Below are 20,875 nucleotides of genomic sequence, written 5' to 3'. Positions count from 1 at the left end.
ATTAAACATATTATTTTGGTGTTATCCTGTCAGTCTGGAGGTTCTTGAGCATGTGATTGCAAAGTCCCTGATACAGCCTGGCGACCTTTGTTACGTCATCCTCTTTGTCTCTTTCTCTCTTTTTTCATTTACTGCCACCTCTATGTCCACTGTAACACTAAAAAAGCAAAAATGCCTCCAAAATATTTCATCTTTCTATCTTTAATCTTAAACCTCTATAAATCTTTACAATTGCTCTCACATCACATACACATAGTATTGTATGCCAGTCAAATTCACAGGCCGTGGAACAGATCTAACCCATATATGAATCTGCCTTGTCTATTAATTCTGGCCCGCTGTGTTGGAGCCAGGATCAGTGAGAATACAAGCTCTGGCTGCCTCTCAAGGTGTGCTATTGTACCCCACATGATAAACAGATGCAGCTGTCATCCCCGCATTTTTCCAGCGCAGCCTTCGTGCCCTTCCCTTACTGGCAACCAAGGAAGCCGGAGAGCTACAGTCAAAATGGCTAAAAATGGAGGAGTGATGCTCAAGGCAGACAATTTCAAGACAGGAGGGAGAGCAACACACAATGTGGTGTAAAAGCATTTACATATATTTATATTTATAGTTTGCTCAAAGATAACATGGGTTTTAAACAGTAGAATTGGTGATTTCTGATTGTACACAAGCAAGAAATAAGGTGTGAAGGACATTGTGAAGGAGAGTATGGAAAGTTGCTTGATTGAGGAGCTTTGAAATGAGCACGCATCAATCAGTAACATCCTCACATCCCACAACTTTAGTGAACGTGTGGGTGGGGAAACGCACAAAATACACACACAGCCTGAATATCTCAAAGCAGAATCCAGCAGGAGAAATGTAACTGTGAGGCTCGGAAATTCAGTTTTGAACTCTTAAAAGATCCATTTGCATTCGATGCAGAGACCATGGAAGACACACTCGCAGATGTAACAGATAGATTCACAGTGTAGGAGCGCTCTGAGAGACACCTTCTGTTGAGCAAGTGTGCGTTTTCATCAGGAACACGACACAGCAGTTTGAAAATGTCAGTATGAAAAAATAGCGCTCATAATTAAGACATGAATTTGAAGGTTTTACTCCACAAACGGATTACCTTGTCTTTAAAAAAGTGACGAACAGCTGCTGCCTTACCTGTAGGTCAGAAAATAATTTGACCTCACAGCTGTGGTTCAACTTTGGAAACAGGTTCAAGAAATTCAACACAAAAGTCACATAATTGTCCTCTGTTATTAATAATAACAACATTAAACATAAATAGAGCTGCAACGATTAGCAAAATTAGTCAGCAATCAAATCGTACACTGAATCGTTTTCAATCGTTTTTTAAAGTCTTTTTTAAAAAAATGTCCACTTTCTAATCTGAATATTTGCTTCTATAGGTTTGTACAACTGAAATAGAAAATCTTTGACTTTGGACTGTTGGTTTATTGTAATAAAGACAGTGACCATTTTCTGACATTTTAAAAAAAATAATCAATTAATCAAGTAAGTAACAGATTTGTCAATAACAAAAATGAGTGTTAGTGCAGCTCTTTGGCTGATTACACAGCTCTGTGCTATGTCCACAGTTTGTACAGCAATATGGCCATTTTAAAAAATGTGAATAAAAATGTTGTATATTAATGACCTGTCTTTAAATTTAATTTCTAATGTGGGTCAGTTTTGATGTAACTCATGGACAGCTTTGTCTTTTTGGCAATGCACTGAGGGAGCCTAAGCTCCTAAGATATCAGGCCGTATTTTAGAGGAAAGGACTTGTTACCAGGAGATTTTATTGTTGCAATAAGGAGTTTTAAAATGTACACACTTGGCTCATGCTGGGAGGGTAAGCCAAGTCAGCTTTGTAAAACACGAGCGTAAATCTCAGTAAGTTCGTTTCAGATAATGCAGGCTGGAAAAACACGGAGATACGCGGTCGACTCGCCCAACAATCATTTCAGCTCTCAGCCGGCAGCTCCCTCGCTTGGATGACAAATATGGAGTCGAGAGGACCGTCCACAAAAGCAAAACGTCCCGGGAGGGCTCGACTCGTAGCTGAACGAAAACACCAGCAACCAGGCGCCGCGTCGGGCCGCCACTGATCTCAGTGAGTCCCCCGCAGCCTGCAGACGTGAATCGGATAAAACGCAGAATGAAGGGCGCTGTGAATGTCAGCCGGCTGTCGCGTTAACACATAAAACAGGACTACATTAGACGTGGTTCCGTATCTACATAAACGATCCGGATCTTTGAAGAAGACCAGCTGGTTCCATAGTGTAGCGGTTATCACGTCTGCTTTACACGCAGAAGGTCCTGGGTTCGAGCCCCAGTGGAACCAGGACTACTTTTCTGACCTGAACTGATTTTCACTATTATCTCAACAGCGAAGTGATCTGCTACACTGAACAGCCGAAGGAAGAGAGGAAATGCGTGTTTGTGGTGTGGATGAAATGATCCGAGGACTGAACACTGTGTTGATACGTACCTTGTGTTACAGTTACCTTATCCTAACATCAAATACAAGACGGTGGCACATTAAAGGATAAACACTGACACAAACCAAGTGGAGTAACACAGCAAATGCCTCCTTAAGGCCTGGGGACTGTGAATAATTCACAGGTCAATATTTATGTTTTTGTGATGAGTACTTTCACACTTAAATGCAAATATTACATTGTGAAAAAGAGATTTTCTTTTCTTCTTTTTTTTTACTTTTTGGGAGAAGGTTGATTTTTGACAGAACAGCGAATAAAGCATAAAAGGTCCAAGTGTGTAAAATACAATTTCATTTAGCAGAATGGACTCGTCAGAAAATAAAATAGATTTGTGAGTGTTTTAATTAGTTTATAATCATCTGAAAATAAGAATTGTTGTGTTTTTGTTACCTTACTGTGAACTCTTTATATCTACAAAGGGAGCAGTGTCTGCCATGTTGAACCACCACGTTTCTACAGTAGCCCAGAGCGGACAAACTAAACACTAGCTCTAGAGAGGCTTGGTTGCAATCTACAACCTCACCACTAGATGCCACTAAATTCCATAAACTGCACCTTTAACTAATCACGAAACAGTTGATTGCGAAGGCCCATGTAGGGGTTTTATTATCCTGCTGTGTGTGTTATTTACTATCTCTACAATGACTGATCTGCTTCCAGTCCAGAGTTTACATTAGCTGGTATATGCCGTTTTTTGTCCGGTATCACTTGTAATTTTCCGGCAGATATATTAAATACTGTTATAATATAATATATATAAGATATGTTGCCAAGTCAGCAACAATAAAAAACGTGTGCAGTTTGGGTTTCCCTCCGTTTCATTGAGAAATTCACTGAGTGTTTGATCGTGTGACCTCAGTGTGGCACTTCTATTAAACAAAATCGCGCAGCAGATAAATGTGAGTTAAATGTGGAATTCGGACCGGGTATACATGTCATGTAGAATAATGTCTGCTTTTAATACTGAGAAGTGATATGCGAATTGCAGTTATATCCACAGAACCTGTTATGGGCCGAGCCATAAAAAAATCAGATGGGTCACATTCAGACAGGATCATATGCAGCGGTTCACAGCAAGCCGGTGGGCTGTGTTTATGGGCTTACATTAAACTATCAGAAAACTGTTTTATAACTGTCATTCACCAGCCATCTCACTTCCTCTCTTCCATTCACTCTCACTGGACCACCTCTCTCTCTCTGACTTCCTATTTCTCAGTCTTTTTCAAAGTAAAAAAAGTATAGCGTAAACTCTGTCCCAGTGTGTGAGCTGTTTCACTGCAGGCAGACAGGAAGAGGTCACTGACTGGTTTAATCAACACAGTCACCTGATCCCAAATCCACTGAACACCTTTGGGGGGTTTTGGAATAACATGTACAACCGCATTGTCAATATGTTAAAAAAAAGGTGTGTGTGTGTGTGTGTGTGTGTATCATAGACTGTAAAAGGTGTGTATGTATGTTCCGGGTATCTTGCAGAAGATGCTGTTGGATCCTTCAGTACAGTTCAATAGAAAGGAGCAGTGAAGCATCAAACCACCGTCATACCAGCTGTGCAAATTTTATCTGCTGATGAAGGCTGAAAGATGTGTCTGAAAGCTTCGGAGGAAACAGGTCAGTGGACTTTTTTTTCTACCAAACTACTATTAACAAGATCAAGAATTAACTTAAATTAATAAGTGCATTATTGAAGAAAGGGAAATTTCCATTTCAGTTTGATTATAAAGCAGGTCTAGGTGCTCTATAATTAGAATTTAAGTATTAAAACGCTCAGCCTGTATTCAGAAACCTTCCATAAGGTTGTGTGGCATTACAACCTTACAGAGGGAGGTCCACCCCTCCAATAAGCCCCCCTCCCCACAACGAAACAAAATTTGCTTATTTACCAAATATATGTGAACTAATTTCATATCAGCTCAATGTGAGTCTCTACTGTGTTTTACTGTCACTAATGTTTGTGCCAGTTTGACTCCTCTGCTCCGCTCCCCTCCGCTCCACACACACACACACACACACACACACACACACACACACACACACAGCCATATACACACACACACACCACACACACACGGAGCGGAGCAGAGGAGAACCAGACAGCAAAAGAAACACTGTGCACTTATTGGATGTCAGGAAGCACGGCCCTTGCAAAGGTTGGATGACATTATTCTCAGTGGTGGGCATCGCGATGCACTGGTGAGTTTTACCCAGAGTCCTGGTTTTACCTCCAGTCTGGACTACGGTCTGTTACCTGTGGTTGGCCTGGGCGTGCGTCACTCAGAAAACAGTCAGCCAATCAGAAGACAGGGGCAGCGTGCAGACACAAAACAGCCTGTTCTTGGTCTGGGTCCAGGGAGAAGCTTAAGGGAGGAGATGCAAAAACTGTATTGAGATGATTTCTGGTACTTAAAATCAGAAAAATACATTGATTAAGGATTAAGGTTAGGTTGATTAAGGTGTAAAATATGATCTATATTATTAAAACATTTATATTTAATTTTAACATGTTTTTTCTTAAATTTGTTACCCAGCTGTAGGAGTTAACAGGAATGATGCAGACTGTTGTCTTCTTTTTGTTAACATTTGTTTCTATAACCTGTCCTTAATAGATACAATGTTTTAAGATGTATGTAAACTACTCTATTTTGAATAATAATTTGTGTCTCATATGATTTTTTCCACATGAACAAACAGCTAAAATTAGCTTGTTAAAATCCTTTAAATGACATCCCCTCTTTCTCAATCATTAAACATTTCTCAATCTATCCAAATACATATTTAATTTGAACAGTTTTTCACTGTAAAGTCCATTCTTCATGTTTGTCCACTGGAGGTTTCAAGTTTCCACATCACACTGAATTGAATATTGGATCAGAATCGGCCTCCAAAGTAGTTGCGATGTCACAAATGCGATAAAACAGATTTATAGTATCAAACATGGTCCTGCAAAGTGAAACACTGTATGAACAAGAAGAACACATTTTTAGAGGAGGGGGACTTTAAGGTAAAGAAGATTATATAGTTTGACATGTGTATGAGGACTAAGAGAGCACAAACAAACATCTGACAGTTTTCAAACTTGCTGGTACAGCCTCATCTATCATTTAATTAGTATATTGACTTTCTGATTGTGCAAACATACGTCTAGCATTTAGATCTCTACTTTCTGTTATGTTTATATACAATGAACTGATGGCTGTGGCAGAAAAAGATTGAGATTTGAGATGCTTCAGAGCGTAATCTCACAGCAAATACAAGTTTAAACTGAGCAATTTCTTGACACAAAACTATAAGCAATACATTACTGAACTAATGATGACAAATATAAAGTTAACAAATGAGTTATGGTAAAAGCTTATACAGTAGTATCCCATTTGAGATAGAGATAGACAAGCAATGTAAACACTGAAAGCATAATTGTGTTTAAGGCAGCTTGTACACATCTGTGGAGGCTGGAGTCTGCCAATAGGATATTAAATTCTAATATATTCAGAAATGTGCTGATACAAATTGTATTATATTACAATTTATGTCAATATTCAAATTTTTTGATTATTCTGGTTTTAAAGGTCTCTGTAATTACTTTTTAACAGTGAAATATTAGGTCATGTATCAAAGTAAGAATGTCTTTTATGATCAATTGTTGCTGTAAGATATAGCATGTTATTCACTTTATTATAAATTAGGTTTTCATCTCATAATTCAGTTATTTTTTTCTTAAATGTTCACAGTTTCAACTACATGTTAATTAAATTTAATCATTTAAAGATGTCTCTCTTTAATTTAAAAATATGCAGTGTTTTTAGTAGCCTACAACATGTTGGTTTTTACGACTTTAAAGATGCATCAATGAAGTATTATCTCAGGGCAGGAGACATATAGTCATAGAGGTGAGATGTCCATTATACTGATAAAACAAAACTGTAAATCAAAACTTGCCATTATTGCATTAAGGATTTACCCAGAATGGCCTAACCTAACTAGAAATATAAAAGGTATGATATATTCTCTGATGGTTTATAAATTTACAAGTTGTCATATTGCCCCATCCTTACATTTGTTGTAAAATGGATTATGATCACAAAGATTTGAACAGGGATTTCAAAAAGTAGTAGTGACTCAAAAAATCAAGGCCTATTCCATCATTTTAAAGATAGTGTGATGACGATAATTTCCATATTTACTTATAGATTTACTAATTACACAACACAACAACCTTCTTAATGTTGTGCCATTTGTCATTATAAATCATGGTAAGCCTAGGTGCCATACATTTTTACTTTACTAGTAAAATGTGTAACATCATCTAACATTACCTGAGGACTGCTTAAGGCAGTGTAGTACCAAATTAATAATGTTGTTATTAATTACCTCCTCTTCACGAACAATGTAACTCATACAAGGCTTTACAGGTGTTTTCTGCGGCTAAAAATTTACTCAACATTAGCTAATATATTCAATTAAAATATAAATGAGTTTGCTTATTCTCAAAGAAAACTCACCAAATTTGATGTTGTAGGAAAAAAGATGATCTTCGGGGAGCACGTCTTCAATTTTCTATAATTTTTCTTCTTTGTATTTATTTAAACTGAGAAATTGTTACAGTGTTATCTGCCTCACTGCTGAAATAACCGTTAACAAGCTAACTTTAATGTAACCCAGGGCAACAGCGCCATCTACGCCCCCCTACAACTGACCACTTTGACCCTGTTTCTCAGTACAGCCCACTGCCAAAGTATTATTATTATTAATTGTTGGTTGATTATAAAGAGGAATACAACTCTGGTGGTGCATTGTGGAAGCTGTCAAGAGGTTTTACAAGGTCGCTGTGGTGGTATTTGAACGGGGGCCTTTTTCCCGCAAACGGATGTTCGTCTTACCCTTACTTCCTTGTGCCACATTAAATCTGTCCCCAAAATGGCGAACGTAGCCGCCGCCGCTGCGGCTGCTGCTGCTGCTGCTGCCGCCGCGAATAGAGACCCAGCCGTGGATCGTTCACTAAGATCCGTGTTTGGTAAGTTTTTCAGCTGCAGGGCAGTTTTTGCCCGTGGTGTACTTCTGTAGATGATCAGATAGTTAACATGCTAGAAAAAGCTTGCTAACACGCTTAGCTCGGGCTAATGTTGCTGTTAGCAAGTCAACGAGGGCAACAAAACTTAACACGCTTACCTGGAAAACGAGCAAACACAAGCGTTAATGATAAATCAGGTAGCTTTTTTTTATTGTCCTGTTATTCATATTTGATTATTTATTTAGTGGGAAACATTCCGTACGAAGCCACAGAGGAGCAGCTGAAAGACATCTTCTCTGAAGTGGGACTTGTTGTCAGTTTCAGGTGAGTGAAACCATTCATTCCCTTAACTTAGCCATCGTTATATTATGTGTCTATAACCGACTACAAGCTATAAACCAGTATGCTGTGGTAAAAGGATTTTCCTCCGTCAACTAAACAATCAGTTTTTCGTGTTTTGCATCTTATAACAAACGAAAGAGTAGAGTCAAAAACAGTCACTGACTAGCTTTATTGTCCAGCTGAGGCAGGACACTGTGCTTGATCGTACCCAGGAAAATATAAACACAAACATACCCACAAGATTAAAAAAACAACCCATCACATTAACTCAACGGAGATCTCTGAATGGTACAACATTGGTGCATTCATAGGCTGGTTTATAGCCTACACTCCCCATATTTAAGTTTACTGTAGTTTGTTGACCACACTAATTGCATTTGGAATAAAAGGACCCTTTTAGATCTATTTTGACAGGGATGAAGTATAACATTGCACTGAGGGGAGCAACTCAAAATCAAGGTGGAGATGATGTGTTATGTCGCTGATGATTGACACCAGGGCTGGGTGATTTTCTGACCAAATGCATCTATCAATATTGCAACAATATTGTAGGGATGACTGTAGACGTCTTTTCACAATATTTAAACAAAGAGATTTTTGATAAATAATCATCAGTAATTTGGATATAATGACTAAGTGTGTAAAGGCAAACAATAGAACACCTAGGGCTGTCTATTACTTCTGTAATGTAGCTTTTAAAACCAGGAAGAGACAACACTTATACCATATTACAATATCCAAAATCTAGGCCGATATCTAGTCTCATATCATGATACAGATTTAACGTTGTTGTATTTCCCAGCCTTAATTGACCGGTCACTTGAGGTCATTTGATGGCTTGTGTCACTGGCCTTCTATCTCCTGTGCTGTCTTTAACTTCGCTAGTTAGCTTGTTTCTATTTACTAGGCATATTAAAAACAAGGATGCTCTCTATCAGGCTGGCGTACACTTTTTCTAACACATCAAGTTAATACTGACCCAAACCTCTTCATTTTCCTAATTGAAAACAGTCACTGACTAGCTTTGTTACGTATATAATAAACATTGTCTGTGGAACTGTGGAAGTTTGTCATCTATGTGTCCTCTCTGATACTGAAGAGTTTACATTTGGTTTGGTCACATAGTATCAGTGATGTGTGTCTGCTTGGTTTAGAGTAAGTTCCTTTTGTTTTCTCAACATGAATTAATAATGAGCTGGACTTGCACCACTATTCTAACTATTCGAGATATCATCATTTTTATGGGAGAGATCCACTAAAGCTTTATCATCAGCATATTTGAATGGTTTGAAATTGCTGTAGTGCAGTTTCGTTTCATTGATGTACACAGAGAATAGTACTGTGAGGATGTTGTAATGTATGACTTCCTAGCTTGGTTTTATCACCTTTCAACATGTGGACTGTTTGTCATGATCATTTCTGCCTTCTGGTTCTCAGGTTAGTATATGACAGGGAGACAGGAAAACCAAAAGGGTATGGCTTCTGTGAATATCAAGACCAGGAGACGGCCCTCAGTGCCATGCGAAACCTGAACGGGAGAGAGTTCAGTGGTCGAGCTCTCAGAGTTGACAACGCAGCCAGTGAGAAAAACAAGGAAGAACTTAAAAGTAAGTGTGTGAGCTCTGTGTATCGTATTTCATATTATGGTGTTGGATATGTTTGAGAGCTGTTGATGCAATGCTGTTTGTTTATGTCTTGCTCAGGTTTAGGAACAGGAGCACCCATTATTGAGTCTCCCTATGGAGATAATGTCCAGCCAGAGGAGGCACCCGAGTCCATCAGCAGAGCTGTGGCCAGTCTGCCTCCAGAGCAGATGTTTGAACTCATGAAGCAGATGAAGGTAGGACTATTTTCCTTTTTTAACCATGTTAATTTAACAGTTTAGTGTCTTAAGTGTGTTTGTATGGCTTTTATCATCAGAGCTGATACCAGTTATTTTAAACCAATCAGAGTATGGCTTTTACAATGTGCACACAAAAAATGGATCCCCCCCAAAATGGGGCAAAGGATCAGAAAATGGCAGCATTTTAATATTTTGATGACAGCTGGCATATACAACTGCAATTAAGGCAGCCAGAATAAAATTAAGACTCTTACAAAAAAGTTAAATTTAAGGTCTTATTGATGAACACACTTAATGTTTCAGAGATTTGAAATATTCAATTCTCAATACTAACAGGACATGTTCTCATCCTGTGTGTGTGTGTGTGTGTGTGTGTGTGTGTGTGTGTGTGTGTGTGTGTGTGTGTGTGTGTGTGTGTGTGTGTGTGTGTGTGTGTGTGTGTGTGTGTGTGTGTGTGTGTGTGTGTGTGTGTGTGTGTGTCTTTAGTGTCCCAAAAAAAGATGGTGACAAATGTTTCTCTCAGTTTGAATCACCTCCAGCCTGACAACTGTATGCAGATGCTCTTTTTCTCCCTTTCATTACCCAAAGCTGTGCTCTACAGACTGTCTCTCTCAGCTCTGCCAGAGAAGCCTTATCTTTGCACAGCTGGCAGTCTGCTTCATTAAGCTCAAAGAAACACCATGCTGCAGCCATTTTTCCCCCCGACTTTGAAAAGTGTTTTGTTGCACCAAAGCTTGTGTCAGTGGGACGGCTTCATATGCTGATCAGACTGTTGAGTTTTTGGGCTCGGATCCTGATACTACAGATCTAGTTGCGTGTCTTTGTCTAAATTTTCTGCTGATGCTGCCACCAGGGTCAGTGATGGACATTTATCTGAATCATACGTACGTGGCAAAGATATGTGCAACCTGTCAGAGTTAAAGCACACAAAGCTCTTTGTGAAAGGACAAGCTTTTTTTTTTTTTTTTATGTATAACGAACAGGGTCCAAAGTTTTGTTTCCTGCTCTGCTGATCTGTCATTATTCACACGGTCTAAAATGATTGCTTTCTCTCTCCAGCTGTGTGTGCAGAACAGTCCCCAGGAGGCGAGGAACATGCTGCTGCAGAACCCTCAGCTGGCCTATGCTTTGTTGCAGGCCCAAGTGGTCATGCGGATTGTTGACCCTGAGATAGCCTTGGTGAGAGATGCTGCATTGACAATGAATACATTAGTAATATCCTACATGATGTGCTTATGTTTACTTGAAACTAAAGAAAGAGTTCGACCCTGCCATATTTCTAAGGAACTAAAAGTCAGTCTCCTGCACTTTTGAACCAAGATATTTTTTATCTCCCATATACAGAAAATGCTCCATCGCCAAACTACAGTCCCGCCACTGGTTCCCAGCGGACAGGGTGGAGGAGCACCGCCAGTCAATCCACCCCCTGTACAGCCCAGCGTGCCAGTCTCTCAGCCGCAGCCTGTGGTAAATAGAACAATCTTGCACTCTCACACAAGTACGGAAATACAGTAGCTTTGCGTGTGTGTGATGTGTGAAAAATAAATGAAAAGTCACATTTTATAAATTTAATAATTGAACACTGGTAGAATTCAAATGTTACTGAATTACCTTAACATGGGACTGTAATGTTTTGTCTACTCAGTCTGTTAGCAACCAACAATTAAGAAAGATTGGTTGAGATGCATCATATCTAATATAACAAATAAGATAAAATCAGTGAAATGAATTAAGGTTTCATTTCTTTCTTTTTCTTTGTCACCAGCCTGGGATGCACGTGAATGGAGCCCCTCAAATGATGCAGCCCCCCAACATGGGTGTTGTCCCCGGTCCTATGCCTGGACCTGGACCAGGACCAGGACCTGCACCAGGACCAGTCGGACCTCCAGGTAAAAATCAAACTGCATGTATCATTACATCACTGACTGGATCGGTTTGTTATAGGATCATCTTTGTGTCCCAAACATTGTGTAGACTGTAGATGGTTAATATGTCCCATTTCACCAGTTTGCTTTTGCAGAACTGATTTCTTGCCAAATTAATTCCAGTTTTAAGTCGGCCAAATAAAACACTCCACATAGCAACAACTTCTGTCCCTGTAATTCTGTAGGTTTCCTCCAGTTTCTGTTAAACTGGCACATTAATGTCTGCCTAGTTGATTCCACACAGCTGTCATTTTGTAGTTTAGTTTGGTTTATTTGTCTTTGTAACTTGTCCACTCTTTAAGGAGAGAAGTGCACCGATCAAATGTGCCTTTTTTAAGCTTTATGGGTTTAAGAATTATGAATTATTAAAGATCTGTAGTATCAAAATATCCAAACCAACTATTTTGTTCAATTTAAACTTAAAACATGTTCAAGCAATTAAGCATTTAATGGTGTATAAATACTACATAATAGTATATAATATTAATGTATAGTATGTGTAAAAAGACACATTTTTCACAGCAGTGCAAAGATTCACATTCATATAACGGCTGATTTGGCTAATTCAAAACCACTAATTACAATATACAAATATTTCTATCTTGTGTACTCTTGAAGTAGGTGCATCCAAATCTACAGTTTTTATCAGTACTAGGTGGTCAAATGATTTAAGCTGTTGTTTTTTAAAGTTGACATCAGCAGCAGATTGAGCTGTAACATTAGATTTATCTTTTTTAGTACAACCCCAACTGCCTTGCATCCATTACCAGAGATATAGATAAAATACTGAAAAATCACTTACTTCGTTTTAGGTGCATGTTTTTACACCTGTCATGTCTCACTTGGATCACTAGGTGTCACCAGAGCCTTGTAATTGGAGGAGGTGTTTTATGAGACATACAGTAATGAGCTCTAGCGCAGAAACCGTGTGCTTAAATGACATAATAGGGTCTCAGTGTTTCTGTTGAGCACATTGAACTCTTCATGCAACACATGTGCTAATATTAGGAATCTAAAAGTTTGATCATATAGATTTTTCATCCCCTCTCATCCTTTTTATTTCTTTGTATGCATGCAATGATGACACTCATGAGCACGCTTCAAAATGCTCTCAAAGTGCTGCTTTGCTCTCTTGAGTCTTGTGTCTCCTGTTCTTTCCACTTTAATGCTGGCTCAGGAAACCTTCAGCATTCTCCCACAGGATCGTCTGGCCAAGCTGCTATCGAGCGGCCTCAAGGTATCACTGTACTCCTCAGTTCTCCAGTCAGGTCATAGGGCTGTTACGCAGTGGCCACTGTCCAACTATACAGTCCAATTCTTCTAGGATTTAGACTTAGCTGTCCACTGTTAGACTGCATGCCCACTATAATCAAACATGAACCTTGTGCCTCCACACATATAGCCATCACTGTATCGTGATATAGAAAAACATAGAATTGTACTGTTATAAGTTTACTCATATACCTTGATGTGAAGTGTACAATGATGATTTTTGATAAAGAAAAATGTAAACTTACAAATATAGAAAGACTTTTCATATGATGTTATGTAAAGACCTGGACCAGCAGGTTTAGTGTGGTTGACTGGCTGCAGGTCACAGACATACAAAGACAGTCCAGGCCAATTCAGACAGGCTGGGCTTTCTGCCCTTCTAGTTGGACTGCATTGTGCAGCCTGATAGCTATGGATACAAAGAAAAAGAGCACTTGTGACACTCAATGTTGTGCTTTAGGATTCTTAAAAGGAGGCTGAGGATGTTCTACAAGCCTCATCAGCTCAGCACAGGTTGTCTAATCTCTGGTGACTAGTTAAGCGTCCTGCGTTGACCCCTTTTAAAAATATGTCCATGTGCAGGCCTGATCCTGATCTCTTGGTGGGTCAGTGGGCATGGTACAACCTTTTTATTTTAGTCAAAATTAAACCATAAAAAACAAGTCAACCACAAGCTTTCAGTGTAGTCCCCAAACCAGCAGTATCTGAACTGATTGTGTTGTTAATATCACGTTTGCAGAGTTTTTGGTGGTTGTATTTTTAGCCATGTTGCTGTTGCCATGGCACTAATTTAGGTCAGCAACAAATGTTAGACCACTCAATGATTATAAACTTTAAGACTTTATGGTTTATTGCACTTGACAAAACAGCACCACTTTTTGTGATTCACGTAATTAATAAGATTCATTCAAATGAATTTAGATGTGTGAAAATGTTTTATTTTTCACACATTGGCTGTAAAATGTTCATGCAACTAATTTATTTTGGTTCATTTCAAGCCAGAGACCCTTGTTGCATTTCATACCCCCCCCCCCTTATTTCCAGTCTGCCTCTTCACTGCCCACTGTCCACTAAAGGTAAAAATGCTCCCCAAATAAGATATTTTATGATATACCACTCAGTTCAAACCTGTGGAAGGGAAGAAGCACTTTTATAAAACAAGCAGACATTTAAAAAAAAAAGGTAAAACTCATGAAGACATTAATTCTGTTGCTAGAATAGAGATGAAAATAGTGAAATGTGATATAAAATGTGAGGTGATGAGTCATTAGGGCCAGCTGTGCAGCATTTCAAGTCATGCAGCATATGTGGCAACAGATGTCATTCTCACTAATGGAACTAAAAGAGTCTATTTATCCCGCTGTTTACTCCAAGAAAACCTTAAGAGTAGTTTTAATAATGACAGGAGAATGCTGAGTATGCTTTCAAGCACAATGCTAGAGAAACAGCATGTTAGTCTCAGGGAGTCTTGTAAAATCAAACTCCTTCAGAAATCTTTACCCTCAGAAGTTTTTGGTAGCTGCTACACAAGGATCCGTAGGCGTTCCCCAGGCAGCTGGGAGATGTGGTCCCTCTATGTTGTGTGGCCCAGTGCTGGATTCTTCTCCCAGTCAGCTCTTCCCAGTGTAATAGAGTAAAATAAAATGAATGTAAAGTTTGATATCATGATATATTAGGGGTATCTATCTACAGTACGGATAGGCAAACTAAGAAGAATAAATAAAATACAGTTTTTACTCTTAGTGAATTAATTAGGTAAGTAAATAATAGGCTAACAGCATCATAAATGAGCCACATTTACACTAGGTTAGTTTGAATTAAAGCTGACATTAAATAAAAAATGCCCTTTTAACCCTTTTTGTATCACATCGCCGATCATATTATCAACTACAAATTTATTTCTCTTATATCAAAACCAAATCATGTTTTCTTCCCATAAAACAAAGTATAAAGTGTGCTTACATTGGCTTGAACCAACCAATTTCAACCCGTATTGTCATGGCATCCATCAATCAATCAGTCTTCAACTTTTAGCAGCACTAGGCAAACATTCATCATGACATGTTTACTTTTCAACATTACAATCAAATTCTTGCTAACACTTTGTCCTGCCTGTCTATCCTGTTTTACTCAGAAATACATCATGCTAAGGAAATTGGATTGTTGGAAAATGTTGTTTCATCTGAACTTTAATAATTCCCTTGAGTCATCTTTAACAAACAGAAATATACTGCTTTGAATAATAAATTAGGTCCAATATAGTTTTCTATATCTATCTATATCTTCTCACTCCTCATTTAAAGAAATTACAAAATCTATAAATATTTCAAAAGTTACAAATACTGATAACAAGATGTCTCCCGCTTCACTGTAATGTCCATTTACAGTGTACGTGTACTGGAGTCTCAAAGTTTCCACATCACACTTCACACGTTTCATCATGGATCATGACTTTGCACGTTCATGTCACAGAGAAACTTTGAAAACATCATTCTGCATGTCATTTGCACAGTCAGGTGACAATTTGGGAAACACATTTTTCAGAGGAAATAAGGCGTGAACCTGTGAGTCTGCATTCCAGGTGTCATTGAGCTTAAATGGGTTGTGGAGGTGTCTGGGAGTGGCACACGTAGGCCCTTGCATAATGGAGCAATTAGAACTATTTTTATCTCAGCTTGTTTTTATAGATTATACAGGTCCCTTACAGCCCCCATCAGTTGAATTGTAGGCTAGTTGTCTTCCTTGAATAAATAATGTTGATTATTATTCTGTCACATCATTAAAAAAACATGTAATTGAATGACAAATAGCACATTTGATTTAACTGGACAGCTGGAATATTATTATCATACGTTTTCCAGTGAACAAAATGTGAATAGAAATTACATTTATGTTGTGTTCAACAAATGCAATGGTTATAATTGATATTCAAACTTGAATTAGGTCTCGTTATTGATCGTGAAAGGCAGTCAATTAGAAAGCAGTCATTTGATGCCGATGCCAAACATGAAGCATTTTAATGAATTGTTCTACCAGAAAACAAAAGCAACCTAACAGGGATGATGTCTGAGGCTACTGGAAAGAAAGCAGGAGGATTTGTATCTGTAGTTCAGGTATTCTGTTGAATAGTGGAGGTATTTTTTCTTATTCTGTGTCATTCTACTGATATGATTATTGTTGTCTTATAATGCTAAGCAGTTCATGAAATAACCAGACCTGCAGCCGTCTGGTGGAGAGTGTCAAACAAAAAACCCAGATGACGGTCAAAGGCCCACAGGGGTTTTATTTTGGGGGTCCTACAAAATATTGTTTCTACAGTAGTAACAGTAATGTTCACAACAGCAAAGTCACTATATAAACTCAATCATATCTCACTGGAAACAAATCTATAATCTCTCTAATCTGTCTGTAAAATGAATAACAATCCTGACCTCAAAATACTGAGCGACGCTTAGAAAAAAGACGAACACGGACATCAGTTGGTAACGGCCTTTCCTTCCTCAGCTGCTGGTTTGAGCTTACAGCTACGTTAAAAAAATGCTTCATTTAGAATTGAGAAACTAAAAGATGGTAGAAACTGAGCGTAGTTCCTCCGTGTCTACACAGAAATCACAGCATGCTCAGCAGAGCTCTGTGTGTCTACATGAGGTGTTCAGGTACAGTGTTCAGCGTAGGCCATCAGCCTTTTGAAAGTATTCAGAGCCCAATACACACATTTGACTCTAGTTAAGTGTGTAAAATGTAGAAATATAGACTTGGCAGCACTGTGAAAAAACAAGAAAACCCTGAAGTCAAATGGTTAAATGTTGAAAATGTGTATTGGAATGTAGTAATGAACTGACAGTAAACGCCCCCTAGAACACCTCATCACTAATTTACACTAATTATCACATATTTTACAACACAGGAGATTAGAGGAAAGGAAGGCTCAGACCTCCGCCTTCCTTATTGAACTTTTGTTGTGCTCTTCCATTTTACCTTTGACATTGCTGGCTGTGGCGCTCTTATTTATTAAACCTGCAATTAACATAATTGAAGTGGCAACCCAACCCTAGCATTACCATTGTACTTGATCTTTTCACTGCATGGACTATTATAACTTCAGAAATAACAGTTATAACAGTTACAAGACACAAGGAAAATGTGCTCCCAGTCAGACCTTCTGGTTTATATTTCTAGTTTAGACTTTGTTTGTTTTTCAGCTGTTTTGAACCTCTCTGTTGATGTTTCCCTTTTCCTCCTGCATTTTTTTTCTCTGATCTCACTCCCCATGTGTGTAGTTCTTCCTTTGCTCTTGCAGCCATCTTGTTAATCTCTCCATGTGTGTTGTGACATTAGGCTGTGGCAGTTTGCTCTAGTCACTTTGTACTTTATTGTGTGCTTTACCAACCCCAAACAACCCTTTATTGTTTCCTGAAATATTCATCCCGCCTATTCAGCCTGTTCAGGGTTACAGCTTTTTCTTAACGGATGAGTCATGACACATTTCCTAGTTGGGGAGTGTGTGGGGGGGAGGTTGTAAGTGTTTTTATGTGGTTTAATGTTTTTTTATTCTTTAGGACCAGGTGGTATCCCCCCCAGAGGCCTGCTTGGAGATGGTCCCAATGATCCCAGAGGAGGTACTCTGCTGTCTGTCACTGGAGAGGTCATCGATCCTAAGTAAGGCTTTCAGCCACATCACAGTTCCCTTAATAACTGAACAAGTTGTGTGTGGTAATTCAAGCAATGACCACGCCTTCCATACCAAAAAGATGTCCTCTGTGTAATTAATTTTAATGAAGCTCTAAACTTTAATTTTGTGTTAATTTGTGTGTGAACGTTTAGCCGAGGCTACATGGGCGCTCCTCCACCTCACCAAGCTCCCCCTGTACACATGGGCCAAATGGCAACTGGACCCCCTCCGGATATGAGGGGCCCTCCGATGGACATGAGAGGCCCGCCTATGGGTGAACCACGGATGATGGGTGACCCCAGAGGGCCCCCGATGATGGAGCCACGGGGACCCCCGATGGAAACCAGAGGTAGCTGCACCGATAGTGCTTCATAGTTGGAGTTGTTGAAGTTTAAAGGATTTCTGGGCGTGTGAATGTTTTTGACATTTAGTTTGTAACAGATCTGAGTTTAGTGTCCCTCCCACCTGGCACACCTGTAAACCAAACAAAAGACTTTTGTCCAGGTTATTATTTTATAAGAGCAGTCGTGTTTAACATGACATTTTTTTCTTCTTGACATCCAACTATGGTTACACTTACAACTTTATATTCAGTATATTTTATAATCGATTTATTTTTGTCTTGTCACGATGTTAAAGAAGAAGCTATAAACACCTTTTATACATGTTTTTTTTTTTTTTTTTTTTTTAATCCCCATGCATTACTTTAGCTTTTAGCTTTTTCAGAGATGTGTAAGTGATCAGTGTGGTTTTGTGTCTCTCTGCAGGCCGGGACCCCAGGGCGATGGATGCTCGTGTTCCAGTCACAGGCCAGAGGGTCCCCATGGCAGGAGGAATGCAAGGACCCGTTCCCCATAGTATGGGTCCAAATGCTCCTCCACCTGCAAGACCGGTAAGACCTGCATCTGATGTCTTTTTCCACCTGTTTGGCAATACTTGCAGAGTCATCTTAAAAATTCTGGGACATGTCACCTTCATTTAGAGATTTATGTCTGTCTGTTTTGGGTTTTTTTTGGTTGTTTGCTTTAAATATTTAGCAGGTAACTTCCCAAATTCCTTCCCTTTTTAAATTATGAGAAATCTCCTGCTTTGTCTCAACTATTAGTTTATATAATAACTTTTACTCAAATTAAGTTGTGTGAATGAGATTTGAGAGAAGTAAGATTAAAAGAAATCAATGCTTTCTGTTCAGACTGGGTAAACATTACACTGCTAATAAACACAGACAAATAACAAGTATGTTTCTCATGCAGGTTTCTGGTATTTCTGGCGTCCCTCCATCGGGGGGAGGATTCAGCCCAGGGCAGAGCCAGGTTTCCACACAGGACCAGGAGAAGGTGCGTGTCACTCGATCTGTCACCAATAAAGCGTCACATTGAGAGTGACCTTCATAGAGATTTTATGTCTACCACCTGTTCAAAGAGATATGCGATTCATGTCACAAACACTACACGGAGAATCATCCAGGAATAATTGCAGTGCTTAAATCCTCAACTGGATGAGAGGAGGTTTGTCACAAAATTAACAGAATTTTATCAATAACTAAGACCTCATGGCCTTAGACAGAGTAGCTGTCATTCACTGATTGAACTAAGCACCTGAGGGGGGAAACAAGGGCATGTAAGTGCTTAAACAATAGCAGGTGATGTTTTAATGAGTTGCCTTTCTTTTAAAGCAGGTTCAGGAAGATTACTCACCTTAAGTGCACTCCTTATCATTTTCTGTGAACTTTGACTTTTAAATGGAATATATAAGGATATTTTTGTCCCTCCGTAGGCTGCCTTGATCATGCAAGTCCTGCAGCTGACCCCAGAACAGATCGCCATGTTGCCGCCAGAGCAGCGGCAGAGCATCCTCATCCTCAAAGAGCAGATTCAGAAGACTGCAGGAGGAGCACCCTGATGGTCCGACTGAGGAAATACTCGAAGGTTTTAAGGTATGCAGAGGATAAGTTTCTTTTGTTTCCATCACATTACTCAAATTTCCATCCTGCTTGTAAAATTCTGCATCATCATGGAGCAGCTCTGTAATTTCTGACATGATTTGGTTTTCCTTCTATTTTTTTTTTTTTTTTTCAGGACTCACTGTCTGCCCCCGTCCTCACCATGTCACCCTCAGTCTGAAGACGTCTCAGTAGTTTGTAGTTTTTTTTTAAGTCGTTTGTCTGTTTTCTGTATGGAAGGGTGAAGTTGCTGATTGCAGATTCAAAAGCAAGCAACGCTTTTGTGAGGAGGACGACGATGATGAATGCTGTGCCATCATCATTTCCCCCCAGAGCTCACTGTTATCATCTAACAGCTCTGAAAACTGTCTCAATAGTGTTTTGTCAATAAAAAAAATAAAAATAACATTGACCAGCTTTTTATTTATTTATTTAAAGTTGTTTTGTTTTTTGTTTTTTACAAGAAAGGGTGTCCACAACAGCACATTGTGATTATGAAACAGAACTTCCTATAACCATACATCATGCCAAGTGATCTTCAAAGATGATTCACCACAAGCCGTAAGCTACGTGACTGAGTGGCTTCCTGATGGTCATCTTATCGCTCTGATAAGGAAATACATCTGATAATAAATCACTCACTGTTTCAAGAATCATGACCCCTTAACCCATAAAGTGACAATAACAGATAACATGGCCAGTGCCTTCATTTCAAACATTTTAGAGCTCACATTAAACTTCATTCACATGTATTTATTCAAGAACACAACAGTATTTACATTGTATTTGATCGAAGGCTTGAGGTGAAAATATATGCTAATAAATGCCAAAACATGCTGAGCTGCTACTGAAAATTGCAGCTCATATAAACAAAGTATTACATTCAGTTTCTTTGATGTCTTGATGCAAAATAGATATTTCCTTACACGGTGTAACCTGTAATAGAAAGATCAGAGCTGCAACAAATAGTCAATCAATTAATCTATTAAATTGTCATTTTTTTGGATAATTGATCAATTGTTCTGAGTCATTTAAGTAAAAAAGCCCAAAATGCAAGCTTCTTAAATATTTCTTTCGGTGTTTAAGAAAAGGTTTAACCATTTATTAGACCATAGGCTTAATCAGTTAATTGAGAAAACAGACAAATTAATTGATAATGAAAATAATTGTTAGTTGCAGCCCTAAAAAAAAAAAAAAACACCTTGAGGTCCTAATGTCAGTAACAGTAAAAATCTCTCAAATCCTGTGCAAGTCTCAAACCATAAGCAGCTCCAATGATTTCAGCAGTAAAATTAGAATAAGTACCAAACATTGTGGCTAATAAGGCCATAATGATTCATGTTAAAAGATGTAAAGAGAGAGAAAGTCTG

The 20,875-nt window shown here is 38.7% G+C and overlaps 1 protein-coding gene and 1 non-coding gene across 2 annotated transcripts; both read left to right on the top strand.

The window, feature by feature from the left end:
- Window positions 1–2,271: 2,271 nt before the first annotated feature.
- On the top strand, window positions 2,272–2,344 carry trnav-uac (transfer RNA valine (anticodon UAC)). Its single transcript has one exon. It is a non-coding gene; the product is annotated as a tRNA-Val (tRNA).
- Window positions 2,345–7,410: 5,066 nt separating this feature from the next.
- cstf2 (cleavage stimulation factor, 3' pre-RNA, subunit 2) lies at window positions 7,411–19,901 on the top strand. The gene is made up of 13 exons (XM_053324517.1): window positions 7,411–7,512; window positions 7,755–7,833; window positions 9,289–9,458; window positions 9,555–9,691; window positions 10,754–10,873; window positions 11,039–11,161; window positions 11,460–11,583; window positions 17,451–17,550; window positions 17,716–17,912; window positions 18,331–18,455; window positions 18,817–18,900; window positions 19,340–19,499; window positions 19,642–19,901. The coding sequence occupies exons 1-12, from the start codon at window positions 7,416–7,418 to the stop codon at window positions 19,463–19,465; spliced, it is 1,482 nt and encodes a 493-aa protein (XP_053180492.1). The 5' UTR covers window positions 7,411–7,415; the 3' UTR covers window positions 19,466–19,499; window positions 19,642–19,901.
- The last annotated feature ends 974 nt before the right edge of the window (window positions 19,902–20,875 follow it).

This window comes from Scomber japonicus, chromosome 8 (assembly GCF_027409825.1).
Source record: "Scomber japonicus isolate fScoJap1 chromosome 8, fScoJap1.pri, whole genome shotgun sequence".
NCBI classification, from domain to species: Eukaryota; Metazoa; Chordata; class Actinopteri; order Scombriformes; family Scombridae; genus Scomber; species Scomber japonicus.
The sequence above is the reverse complement of the archived record's forward strand: the minus strand, read 5'-3'. Positions and strand labels throughout refer to the sequence as shown.